The 13,391-nt window shown below is 36.3% G+C and overlaps 1 protein-coding gene across 1 annotated transcript in view; it reads right to left on the reverse strand.

Annotated features, from left to right (window-relative positions):
* Positions 1-13,391, reverse strand: part of Nbeal1 (neurobeachin like 1) — a 163,120-nt gene that overhangs the window by 46,413 nt on the left and 103,316 nt on the right. The window contains exons 29-34 of the mRNA XM_050154206.1: positions 11,341-11,494; positions 10,766-10,894; positions 7,665-7,970; positions 7,208-7,357; positions 4,781-4,938; positions 1,208-1,342 (exon numbers count right to left, since the gene is read on the reverse strand). Of these exons, the coding sequence (XP_050010163.1) occupies positions 1,208-1,342; positions 4,781-4,938; positions 7,208-7,357; positions 7,665-7,970; positions 10,766-10,894; positions 11,341-11,494 (1,032 nt within the window). The remainder of the gene's footprint in view (positions 1-1,207; positions 1,343-4,780; positions 4,939-7,207; positions 7,358-7,664; positions 7,971-10,765; positions 10,895-11,340; positions 11,495-13,391) is intronic.

Consider the following 13,391-nt stretch of genomic DNA (forward strand, 5'->3'; position numbering starts at 1 on the left):
ACACACACACACACACACACACACACACACACACACACACACACACACACACACACAATTAAAAAAATGGGCCCAGGACTAGAATAGAGAGATTTTAAAAGAAGAAAAAAATAGCTAAGAGATATCTAAAAAATGTTTACTGTCCCTAGCAACTACGGAAATATCATGAAAACAATTTTAAAACATCATTTCCCAGTCAGAATGGCAAAGATCAATCAATGGACAACAGATGCTGGAGGGGATGTGGAGAAAAGAGAACCCTCATTCACTGCTGGTCAGGGAATGGTTTGCCGTGGAGTACAGCTCCTGAGAACATCCACATTAGGTCTAACCAACAGACGGCCCAAAGGTGACACATGGACAGCAGCCATGCCGTATGGATTTGGGTGGAAAGTGGGGAGACAAGATGTCAGGCCTCAACGGGTAAAACTGTGATGAAAAAAGTTGAAAGGACAGCGGTTTTCCTGAGTTTAAGACAACTGAAATAAAGAGAAAAGGCTATAAACTTAGACCCATGATCACGTGCGGAGGTATGAGAAGGAAAAGGAGTGTGAATTTCCTAAAGAAGGATTTCTTGAAAAATAACAGAGAAATAGTGCAATTTACAACTATCAAATTGAAGTAATTCACTGAAAAAAAAAAAAAGAGAAGTGTCCTAGGTGATGAGGATAGTTAAATTTCGACATATTCAAGTCCCAGAATACTGATGAAGCAGAGCAGTTTATACAACTGTGTGCTGCTATGTAAAATGCATCCAATTAATGTCTGTATCATGGACAAAAATATTATTTTGTATTAAGGGGAAAAATTCCAATATCTGATTTACTTTAGAATACAGAATCCTAAATGATAGGCATTACGGCTTTCTTCAGTTTTGTAAGATATCAATGTTAAATGTTAAATGGGAAAAAAAATCAAAAAGTTGACACTGATTTCATCTATAAACCTTTCATGAGACATAACTGGCACAGAAGCAGCTACACTGACAATAACTATTACTTGGTAAACACGCAGGTGCCACAAACTCATCACAAGAAATACTTCATATTTCACAGACTTAGATTCAGGTAAAATTAACCACACTGAATTCATATACCCATTTATACACACAGTTTAAAGCACCATGTCCCTCCCTTCTTAAGTCAATGTCTAAAATAACAAACAAGCATTCCATCAACATCTTCACTTTATTAAAATAGGTAAGTACTGTAACTCACCTAAATTATCTCTTAAGGCACTAGCATCCTCATGGTTATTGAAATTATAATTAGGTACCAGTTTAAGTCTCATGCGGGAATAATTTTCTACATTAGCCAGTTTCCAATGAATTCGATTCTGTTTCCTAGAAACATTCACAATGAAACAAGTAAAATTACTAGAAATTATAAAGATTAGTTGTTTGCAGGGAGTAAGAAATAATTCACAATCGTTTAATACTATTTTAGACTATGTTCAAGCATTGCCAAGCATGCACAAGGCCCTGGTTTTGATTACCAGCACTATAAAACTAAAGACTTGTAAATTTTAAGGAAAACAGTGGGGTAGGGGATAAATAGAAACAAAGTATAATGACACAATGTATGCAAATACCATATATTAAACCTAATACTCTTTATATGCTAGCTATTACTTTTGAACAAATTTAAATGTTTGTATTTATCATCTGGACATTTGTCAGGAAAACTAAAATGAGCATATTTAATTATGACATACACATGATGAACCTAAGAGAGCCTCAATTATTTACCCAAGATGCCATGAAGCTTAATGGTAGACAATTAAGATTTGAAGACTAACTTTCAGACTTCTAGCTTGATTACTTTATTTTTTCACTGTTAAATACAATTTCATGACCATAATAGAATTTTAAACTTTTATTATAAATAAAGATAACTGAAAACGAATGAAAGACCAAAATATCAAAGTTAAGATGTTAAACGTTTAGAAGAAAAAGGTAAATTTTTATGACCCTGGACATAGGTACACTTTTTAAAATACATTTTTAAAAAAGCTAGATTCATGAAAACTGATAGCACTAAACAACACTATCAAGAAAGTGAACTACGTATCTGAAAATCACCTCTTGATGGTTATTGAGAATACTATACAACACACATACATGCACACAAACACACCAAAAAAAGTCCAACAACGCATTTGGATAGCTAGGCAAAGGAAACAAGACAACAACAAGCACATGGAACAGTGCTCAGCATCACTAATTATTAGGAAGATGGAGAGCAAAGTTACATGGTAATGATTTATACACAACACAAGGGAAATCTGAAATACTGGAAAGTGACAAGCATTGGTTAGAATGTGGCAGAATTGGAAAACATATACTCATACCCTAAACATAAAGTAATGTAGATGTGAAAGTCATTTCTTTGATAAGTTAAATATGAAATATGACCCAGAAATTGAACTTGTATTATATATATCCAGAAGAATTAAAAGCATTCTGTCAAACCAACATTTTGACACAAGTGTCCACACAGCACTGGTAATAGTAGTTAAAAGGGGCAAACAAGTAAATGTTTATCCTTTCACTAGCTGTTTGAAAAGATAAACAAAAGGTTTAGTTTACTATTTTTTAAAAACAAGGGTTATAAAATATATACACCACAACAGAAGTAAAAATATTAAGTTGCAAAGTGTTGAAGTACAACTTTAGCTTAAGAAGGCAGAAATATTCTTATGAACTACTTGAGTCTAATATATGTAATATCAGAGTAGAAGAACTATCCACAAGGTACAAACCTCTAACCATTCCAAACCAATTCATAAAATGACAATAAAGTTTGGAATACGTTAAAAAACTGAAATAGAGATGGCTTAAAAGTTTAAAATGTGGAGGCAACTACCTTCACAGGAGCAGAAGCAGGTACAAGGAAACTACCTGACAGAGCAGGCCTGAACCAGAGACCTCTGAAGGACCTGTTGTAAATCAGCGACCTCTAAGGTAGAGCCCTGAGCCAGCTTTCACGATAATAAATGGGCGGAAAAAGAAATCAGAGAAACATCACCCTTCACAATAGCCACAAATAGCTTAAAATATCTCAGAGTAACTCTAACCAAACAAGTGGAAGACTTGTATGACAAGAACTTTAAATCTTTGAAGAAAAAAAAATGAAGAAGACACCAGACAGTGGAAAGATCTCCCATGCTCTTGAATAGGTAGAATTAACATTGTAAAAATAGCAATCTTACCAAAAGCAATCTGCAGATTCAATGCAGTGTCCATCAAATTACCAGCAAAACTCTTCACAGACCTCGAAAGAATGGTATTCAACTTTATACGGAAAAGCAAAAAACCCAGGATAGCTTCAAACAGTCCTGTACATTAAAGAAACTTCTGGAGACATCACAGTCCCTGACTTCAAACTACTACAGAGCTACAGTACTGAAAGCAGCCTGGGATTGGCATAAGAACAGACAGGAGGACCAATGGAACCAAACAGAAGACCTGGATATCAATCCACATACCTTTGACACCTGATTTTTGACAAAGAAGCAAAAAATATCAAATGGAAACAAGAAAGCATATTTAACAAATGGTGCTGGCATAACTGGATAGCAACATGTAGAAGAATGAAAACAGATCCATATCTATCACCATGCACAAAACTCAAGTCCAAATGAATCAAAGACTTCAACATAAAACCAACTTCATAGAAGATAAAGTAGGAAGTACACTGGAACGTATTGGCACAGGAAACCACTTCCTAAATATAACCTCACTAGCACAGACACTGAGAGAAACAATTAATAAATGGGACCTCCTGAAACTGAAAAGCTTCTGTAAAGCAAAGGACATGGTCAATAAGACAAAACGACAGCCTACAGAATGGGAAAAGATCTTCACTAACCCCATATCAGACAGAGGTCTGATTTCCAAAATATACAGAGAACTCAAGAAATTGGTCACCAAAGAACAAATAATCCAATAAAAAAAGTAGAGTACAGACCTAAACAGAGAACTCTCAACAGAGGAATCTAAAAGGGCTGAATTACACTTAAGGAAATGCTCAACATCCTTAGTTATCAGAGAAATGCAAATCAAAACAATCATCTTATATCTGTAAGAAAGGCCAAGATCAAAAACACTGATTGACAACTTATGCTGGAGAGAATGTAGGGTAAAGGGAACACTTCTCAGTTGCTGGTGGGAGTGCAAACTGGTACAGCCACTTTGGAAATCAGTATGCTGATTTCTCAGAAAAATTAAAAAAAAAAAAACTTCCTTAAGACTGAGCAATACCACTTTTGGGTATCAACTATGTTCATAGAGGCATTATTTGTCAAAGCCAGAACCTGGAAAGAACCTAAATGCCCCTTGACTGACGAATGGATAAAGAAGATGTGGTACATTTACACAATGGAATGCTAAACAGAATAAAAAAATGATATCTTGAAATTTGGATGGATCATCATATTGAGTGAGGTAACCCAGACCAAGAAAGAGAAATATCATATGTACTCACTCATAAGTGGTTTTTAGACATAAAGTAAAGAAAATCAGCCTACAAATCACAATCCCAAAGAACATAGACAACAATGAGGACACTAAGAGAGACATACATGGATCTAAACTACGGGACAGAGAAAAAGACAAAATCTGTGTAAGTTGAGAGCATGGGGACCATGGGGAGAGCAGAATGGGAGGGGAAGGAAGAGAGGGGGTAGAGAAAATATACAGCTCGATAAAAACAGTAAAATAATAATAATAAAAAGTTTAAAATATATAGCCGCAGCTCAAAAAGACAAAATATACACCTACCTTTTAGCCCAAGGCCCCCTTTCACATGTAAGATAGAGTCTAATTGCCTTCCACCATCTAAAAGAGGCCAACTGTTGACTGCTAAGTTGTTTAATCATATTATTGTACCTCAAGTTCTCTTGACGTGCTTTTCGATTAAATGGCTCCACAAAATACTCCTAAAATAAACAGCGAAAGGAACATTTTATAATATATTTACAAATTTTAATTTGACCAATAAGAATGGTGTATGAGGAAAGAGATAATAACATCATCTTCTTATTTTATTACAATATTTGTCTTTGATGAGGACGGTAGAATTTCAGTTATGTTCTACTTATGTATTCTGACGCATAAAAAGGGAGCACACATGCATTATGGTTGATAAAATACATCAGTGGGGTAAAAGGCATCTCCTGCAGAGCACAACAGGCTGAATTTCCTCCCAAGCACCCCAAGTGTGGTGGTCTACGCCTGTAACCCCAACACTAAGGAGGTAGAGTCAGGAAGATCACAAGTTTAAGGTTATCCTTAGCTGTATATCAAATTTGAAGCCACTCCGTGATACCTAAGACTATTTAAAAAACAAAAAAGTTAAAACTTTTTAAAAAAAAGAATTGATGTAAATCTAGAGGAACAAGCTGTGAATGAATTGTAGCTGTTACCAGACGTGTGAAGGGAATTGTACCTGGATTCGACTAAAACAGACCACTGCTGAGAAAACGGAGGAAGTCATAAAGTTCCACGAAAACCAAGTAAGAACTCATCCCCACCCTTATTACATCTATACAACTTCTTCATTAAATGTTTGGTAGTGGGCTGGTGCAGGAAACCATGGAGTCGGCTTAAGAGGCATGTGTTATAGTTTCTCAGGTTTGAGTCCATGGCTCTTGGGGTACAATGTGTTTTCCAGTTCCAGAGATACTGATGCAGTCCCTCAGGCAGTGAAGCATTCATGCTACCTCGGGTTTATCTGTACATTCCCTTTGTAGCCATGGAATCAAGAAAACCTGACAGGACAACAGGTCTTAGATATTAATCTTGCGTACCCTGTATGGCTTGCAAAGATCACTGTATCCTAGCACCTACAATTGTATTGATCCTGCCAATTGCCAGTCTATTCTGTTTCTGATAAAGGTCTAAAGAGTCTATTTGCTCTCAGTATATTGTCACAACCTCAGTTGTGCTGTGTGGACTCTCCAAGCTGGCCTGATTTCCTTGACCTTACTGGTAAAGTAAGCACAAGTGCTGACAGGCGGGAAATACGGCACAGCTGGCAGAATGTTATCTAGCAGTCCAATCAATAAAAAGGCACCAACAGTGGCAAACTCATCTGGAAAGTGAAAACAGGAGGGTCCTAAGTTCAAGGCCATCTTTGCAGAAACAGAAAATTAGTTCAAGGTCAGTAGGGGCAACAGGAGACCCTGCTTCAAAGAATAAACATGCAATTAAGAAGTTAGGTAAATTTGCTAGTAAAACCACGCAGACCTTGCATTTTCTCTTTTTAAAGGTATATAAATTTAACTTTATTTATACATAAAAGACTATGCAGGTTATCTGTACATTTTAAAATAAATTTTAAATCCTCTACCTACCAAGAAACTGGTGGATCTGAGTAGTCATATTTCCACGTTCTAAGCAACTTACATCTGTGGGGCTGATGGCAACACTGCCTCTTTCATTTCTGCTTCAAGAAAGTTTTCATTTCTCTTTGTCAAGCTGACTAAAAGTTTATTGATTTTGAGAACATTTTCAAGAGTTCAATTTCAGATTCACTGATTTTTCTTTTTCTGCTTTTATTTACTTATTTTAATTGGTGTGCTGCAGAGATGGCCTGGGGTTAAGAGCGCTTCTGGCTCTTATAGAAGACCAAGTTCAGGCCCAGCACCAACACAGTGGTCCACAACTACTTGTAACTCTAGTTCCAGGGGTTTGATATTCTCTTCTGACCTCTTAGGCCTCTTGCACATAACCAGGTACAAGCATGTATTCAAGTACACACACACACACACACACACACACACACACACACTAATAAAAATAAATAACTTTAAAATGTTTAATTGGCTGGGTGGTAGTGCCACACACCTTTAATCCCAGCACTTGGGAGGCAAAGGCAGGCGGATTTCTATGAGTTCGAAGTCAGCCTGGTCTACAAAGCTAGTTCCAGATCAGCTAGGGCTACACAGAAGAAACTCTGTTTTAAAAACAAACAAAATGTTTAATTGAAACTAATTTGTGTGAGTGGAGGGCACATCAAAACACCCTAGCAGTATCTACTAACAGATTTTCAACTTAATAAGATGTTTTACACACTCATAAAGTCAATTTTTACTATTAAAATGGTTAATGATTGACCTTCTTTCCAAATTTCTGGTAGAGTTACTTTCATATAATAGTAAATACTGGTAGTTAACATGAAAACTCAATCTAGAAAACAGCTTTTACCTGAAATTTCAATTTACTTTCTCCTCCCTCTCGGTCTCTTTTATGCATATTCACCATTAAGGCTTCATAGCAATTCTTCCAGTAAAGTGCCATGTTCTCATGACCATCATAAAATGTATGTGTTTCATACTGCTTCATGTAAGGTATAATCTTAGATGAGAGAAAAAGAAAGAATACACAGAATTTACATACTCCTCTATAAAAATGATAAATCAACAGAAAAGTATTGCTCAGAAAAGATAAAACTGTGAGACTGGAAGGATGACTCAACAGTTAAAAGAATACTTGCTGAGAGCAACCACAGGCCCCAGCACTCATATGCATCTTGCAACCCTAGCTCCAAGGGATTTCACACCCTCTTCTGGTCTCTTTGTGTGCAGCACACACCTGCACACATACGCAAGCATACACTTATGCACACACATATAAATAAAGAAAAATGACTTTAAAAACTTACGTATTTTTCAATGTAAACTTGCCATTCATCTGAATTGCAGTATTCTTGAAAATCTTCAAAAAATGAAGTACTTCCATCAGTAAAAGGCAAAGAAGGCAGGTGCAAGTTCATGAAAAGAAGCTCATAAATTTTAGAAACCAGAGTACGGAAAAGAGGAATCAGAAATGAATAGATTTCTGTCTGTTCCTTGATCGACCGACTTAGAATATGTTCTAGTTTCCCTAAAATGTAGCATGCTTCATTTTGATTTTCAATCACTTTAGTCTGAAGAAGGGCATTTAGCTTAGCTGATGCTATTGCACAAACCTGAAAGAAAAAAGGTTAAAAGAGAAAAAAAAATCATTAAAGCAAACATAGACTATTAGCAAAAGATCTGACTCACTCCAAAAATTTATAAGTTTTATGTAGTAATTGTCAATGACTATGGATTTACTTTACTTCCAAGCAAAAAGTTAAGTGTGCAATGGTTTCATAGACATTGGCATGAAACTATTTGGAGAGAGACAAAAACCCACAAAAATTTTTAATAATCACACTATCACCATTTGGACTGATTCCCCAATTCCAATTCTAAGTGAAATAAAACCTGTAAGACATCTGCATACAGGCTGGTTGCTCAGAGAGAACACCCAGTGTAGGAGGGCTCAGCACTTTTTATATTCAGCTGATCTTTGCCTTCAAGAAAGGGACTAGCTTTCTTACAGTGGGCAGCCAACAAGCTTGCCTTTTACTCTAGAAAGAATCATGGTTTCTATCTTTAACAGCTTCACAATACGAAACAACTCAAAAGAATGGATATCCAGGTGTGGTGGCACCCACTTTTAAGCTTAGTACTTGGGAGGCACAAGTAGGCAGATCTCTATGATGGGCAGCCTGGTCTAGTGAGTTCCAGGATAACCAGGACTATACCTCAAAACAAAAACAAAAACACTCCAGAACAGCTTGAATAAATAGAGAGAACCTATCTCAAAACAATCAAACAAAAAACCCAGAATGATAAAAAAAACAACAAAAGAATAAATAACAAGAACAATTAGTCACATGATTAAACAGAAATGCAATAGACTTGTGGAGAACTATCTACCAACAATGACTATAGGAAGCAGCAGTATTTTTCTCTGGGGAAAACTGTAAGCTAAGACTGCTTTTCATTTTATGGCTGCCTCAGATCTGAATAATCACACAGAAACTACACTAATTATAAGACTGTTTGGCCAATGCCTCAGGCATATTTCTAGCTATCTCTTACATCTTGAATTAACCCATTTCTATTAATCTATGTATCATCACAAGACTGTGGACTCACCAAGGTTCCAGCATTTCCAGCTTCTCCTTTGGCAGCTACCCGTCTTCTCTTTGACTCTGCCTACTCTCTATCTCTGTTCTGATTTCTCACCTGGCTTTACTCTGCTAAGCCTTTGACCCAAATAGCTTTATTCATCAACCAATAAAAGCAACATATATACATCCCACATCAGAAAATGAAGTTGAAAACAGGCCCAATTGTAATTTGCATCCTTAAGCAAAGAACAGTGTGGTGAGAATAGCAAATAAGCAGACTGACTGAATCCTGTCTTAAACTCATCTTAATAAAGCAATTCTCAATTATTTGTGAGAGAGAACAAATCTCAATGAAGTCTGTTTTGGAGTTTCATTACATGGAATCATAACTATTTGACTACATACAGATATATAAGGAGTCTGGGACCTTAACTACAAATTTAATTAACCTTAAACTTCCTAGGACAAACACATATTAATAGTACAAGCCCAAGCAAAAGAGAACTCTCCATTATTATTCATTCAATCACTAGTACTGAAGTGGAAACAGCTAATGAAAAAGGGTTTGAGGAGGAGAAGAAATGAGAATACAGCCACTGGACTAGAGATTTTTTGTAATAGGCCAGTTTTATGTTAAAAAAAAAATTCTCTCTCCATACTCTTAACAACATCACATCTAGTTTAGGAACAGCACTAGAATTCTGTCTCATCTTAATCCTCTTTATCCAATAATAAAGCTGAATATTTAAAAGAATTCAGGGTTAGAGCTGGTTAGTAAATGAAACGTTTGCTATACAAGTATAATGATCTGAGTTTGAATCTGCAGGGTCCACATAAAAGCTGACATGTTAGTGCTAGACTGTAATTCTGCCACTACTATACAAAGATGAGAAACCAAGACAGGAGAATTCCTGGAAACTCAGGGGTCAGCTAGCCTGGTGTACAAAACAGTAAACAACAAAACAGGTCCTGCTCTAAATAAAGGTACATGTTGAGGACCAACACCCAAGGTTGTCCTCTGACCTCCATAGGATGCTGGGCCACAAATGTTCATTCTCTCAATGACATACACACACAAACACACACACTCAAATACAAACAAAAGTAAATAGATATCAAATATTTATCAAGACTAAATGTACCCAATGAGAACGGAAAAACAACAGAGCAAATGTCAGAGGAATTTTCTAACTTTTTACAATTTCATTTACAATAGGAATAATATTCTTTGTGAATACATTTTATCTTTAGTTCTTAAATCTAGCAAAAATCATTAGCATGTACATAACTGGTATTTCATAAGTGAACAAATATATAACAGAGTGTAAAACTTTGGATTAGTAAAACAGTTCAAAAGAAAAGTTATCATAAATCATTTTCCCTAAAAATATAATTCCTAAAATTCACATATACAAATATCCCTGCAAAGCTATTTAGCAGCTAGCAAGCCACAGTGAATACAGATGACCTGTGAGTAACCCTAAAAGGAAGCATTAAAATAAGAGTCCTAAGTCCGAGAATAACAAAAAGCTGCTTCTTAAGCTCCTTTCTGATCTTACCAAATTGAAATTTCAAGTGAAAAGAGAGTATGAGAGATAGTTCAACAGGTAAAGGTATGTGCCACAAAGACTTATGACCTGAGTTTGATTCCAAAAACCATGTAGTCTCTGCCCTCCACATAAGTGCACAATGCAGGCACATAAAATAAATAAATACAAAAAAATTTTAAGAAAGTACTGAAAAGGCATTTTTATCTTGTTATACATCAGTAACTATGGTATATTAGAAGACAGAAAATAGCATAAAAAGAAATGACAAACCTGCAAACTGCCTCTTCCAATGAACTCCAGAAGCAACTGGATCTGTATCTGAGAGAGCTTTACCCATCCTGGACTCTCAGAATACCACGCTGACAGATAATCAAGGAGCTGTGTGGTATCTTCTAAAAGCTATCACACACACACAGAATTGAGAAATAAAAACATCCATTTTTTAAATGTACTGATTTTTCTTCAACACTAATACCAATCATAAACACTGCAGAAGTAGTTTAATGTGTAATTGCCAAAAACCAAAGAACCATCGTAACAACTAATAAAAATCTGTGTTTACTACATTTGATTAAACATTAATGCTCCAAAAGGAAGAGACGCAAAATTTCTTTCTTTACATAATTCTGAACTACCCAAAATATTTATCTGTATATTATAATTTGTTTTGTTTGCAATAACATATCACACTATAGCTCAGGCTAACCTGGAACTGTCTATGTATGTAGCTCCTACTGAACTCAAATTGTGACAATCCTTCTGCCTCACCCTCTTAAAAGTTAAAATCACAAGCTTTAGCCACTACCCTAGGACCTGAAAAGCAATTTCAAAGGGTCGTTACTAACCTTCTCAGTCCACATGTTTGAATTAACCAGTCCTTCTGACTGCAGGAAGTCCTGTATGATCAGCATGAGTCGGAAGGCATTTTCAGCAGTTACAGGACTACTTTTTGCATCTCTGTGTTCTGTGACTGTCCATTCTAACATCTTCTGTAGCAAACTAAGCATAAAATAAAGTTCTCTTAAAACCATTATAAGCTTGGAAAGAAAAACCAAAAAAAAACAGTTACTTATTAGTAGCACTGTAACTCCAAAGATATACTCTCACCAACAGGCTGTCACTAAGATCGTAGATTGAGGACTTCTGGGGCAAATGGCAGGCTGTTTCTGTGCGGTGTAGTATGAAAGAAGTTAGAATAAAATAAGAAACAGACTATTCCAAAGAAAGAAACAGAAGAAAAAAATTATACATCAAAGTAAAAGAATACTTGAGAAATGTGAAGGAAAAGACAGGAAGCAAAATTCCAGCCTCTGAGACCTCTACAAGGAGAGGGGAAGAAGAAGCCTTCAAAAGTTAAGGGAGCAAGGGATGGACAATCCTCAGAGTTGCTAGCTCTAGTGAGACAGTGATCTCTAGTGGATGAAGAGAAAAGCCTCCCTGCTGCTCTGTATGACTTATAAGGGCAGCGAGCAGACATCATCTTGAGAATTTACCCTTAAGAACTAAGTTACCACCGGGAATGGTGGCATACACCTTTAATCCCAGCATTGGAGAGGCAGAGGCAAGAGGATTTCTCTGAGCTCCCAGCCAGCCAGCACTACACAGTAAGGCCCTTTTGAGGTGGGGGTGAGAGGATGGAAACAAAAATTTAAAAATTACAATAAAATTCTGAGCTAGCATGAGGGCCTGACAGCAAAGAACAAATACAGGTTACAAAGCTTCAATACAGCCTGCAGGGTAAGACTCAATCAGGAACCTGAAACAGCAACCATGGAGGTACTCTGCTTACTGGCTTGCTCTTCATGGTTTACTCAGGCTGCCTTCTTAAACTACCAAACACTGTTTACCCAGGGGTGGTACTGCCTACAGTGAATTAAGCCTTCCCATATCAGTTATTAATCAAGAAAATGCCACAAAAGCTTTACTACAGGTAACTCTTACAGAGATATATTCTCAATTGAGGTTTCTCTTTCCAAATGATTGTAGCTAGTGTTGACAAAAACTAACCAACATATTCCTTAAACTGTTCCATGAAATAGCAAGGTAAGGAACATCATCAGATTTGTTCTGTGAAGTCCCAAATTACCCTGATACCAAACTAGATACAGATACAATGTGGAGGTTTGAATGAAAATGTTCCCTACAGGCTCATATGTTTGAATGCTTGGTTTCAGTTCATTAAACTGTTTAGAAAGGACTGGGAGGTGTGGCCTTGTTGAAAACTGTGTGTTACCAGATGCAAGCTCCCAGCTAGCTCTATCTCCTACTTGGAGATAAAGAAGTGAGCTCTGAGCAACATGCTCCATTGCCATGCTCCCCACCATGGTTAGAGACTAACCCTCTGGAACCATGAGCCACAAACTAAATACTTTCTTTTATAAGTTACTTTGTTCATGGTGTTTTATACGGCAATAGGAAAGTAACCAAGACACATAATAATAAGAAAAAAATTACTTTAATGAATATAACACAAAGATAATAAAAATTTTGCAAACCAACGTCAAGAACACACTGACAGGATCATATACCATGACCAAGTTGGTTTCATCCTAGGATGCAAAGATGGTGCAACAAACACAAATCAGTAAGTATAATAGAGTATGGAGACATTAAGAATAGAAGTCACACTATCATCTCATTAGATGTAGAAAAAGCCCTCAACAAAGTTCACCGCTCCTTCATGGTAAAAGACCTAGAAACTATGAATAGACAGAACATCCTTAATGTAGAAGACTACAAGAAAGACCAAATACTAACATTAAACTGAATGGTGGGGACAGAGAGAAATGAAAGGTCTAGCAGTAGACCTCTAAAACTACTGAATACTTTTAACAAAGTAATAATGTACAAAATCACCATTACAAGTAACTAACTTACAAGGAAAGAAATCAGGGCT

The sequence above is a fragment of the Alexandromys fortis genome, unplaced genomic scaffold, assembly GCF_014885135.2.
Source record: "Alexandromys fortis isolate MF-2015 unplaced genomic scaffold, M_Fortis_MF-2015_v1.1 scaffold_40, whole genome shotgun sequence".
Taxonomy (NCBI): Eukaryota; Metazoa; Chordata; class Mammalia; order Rodentia; family Cricetidae; genus Alexandromys; species Alexandromys fortis.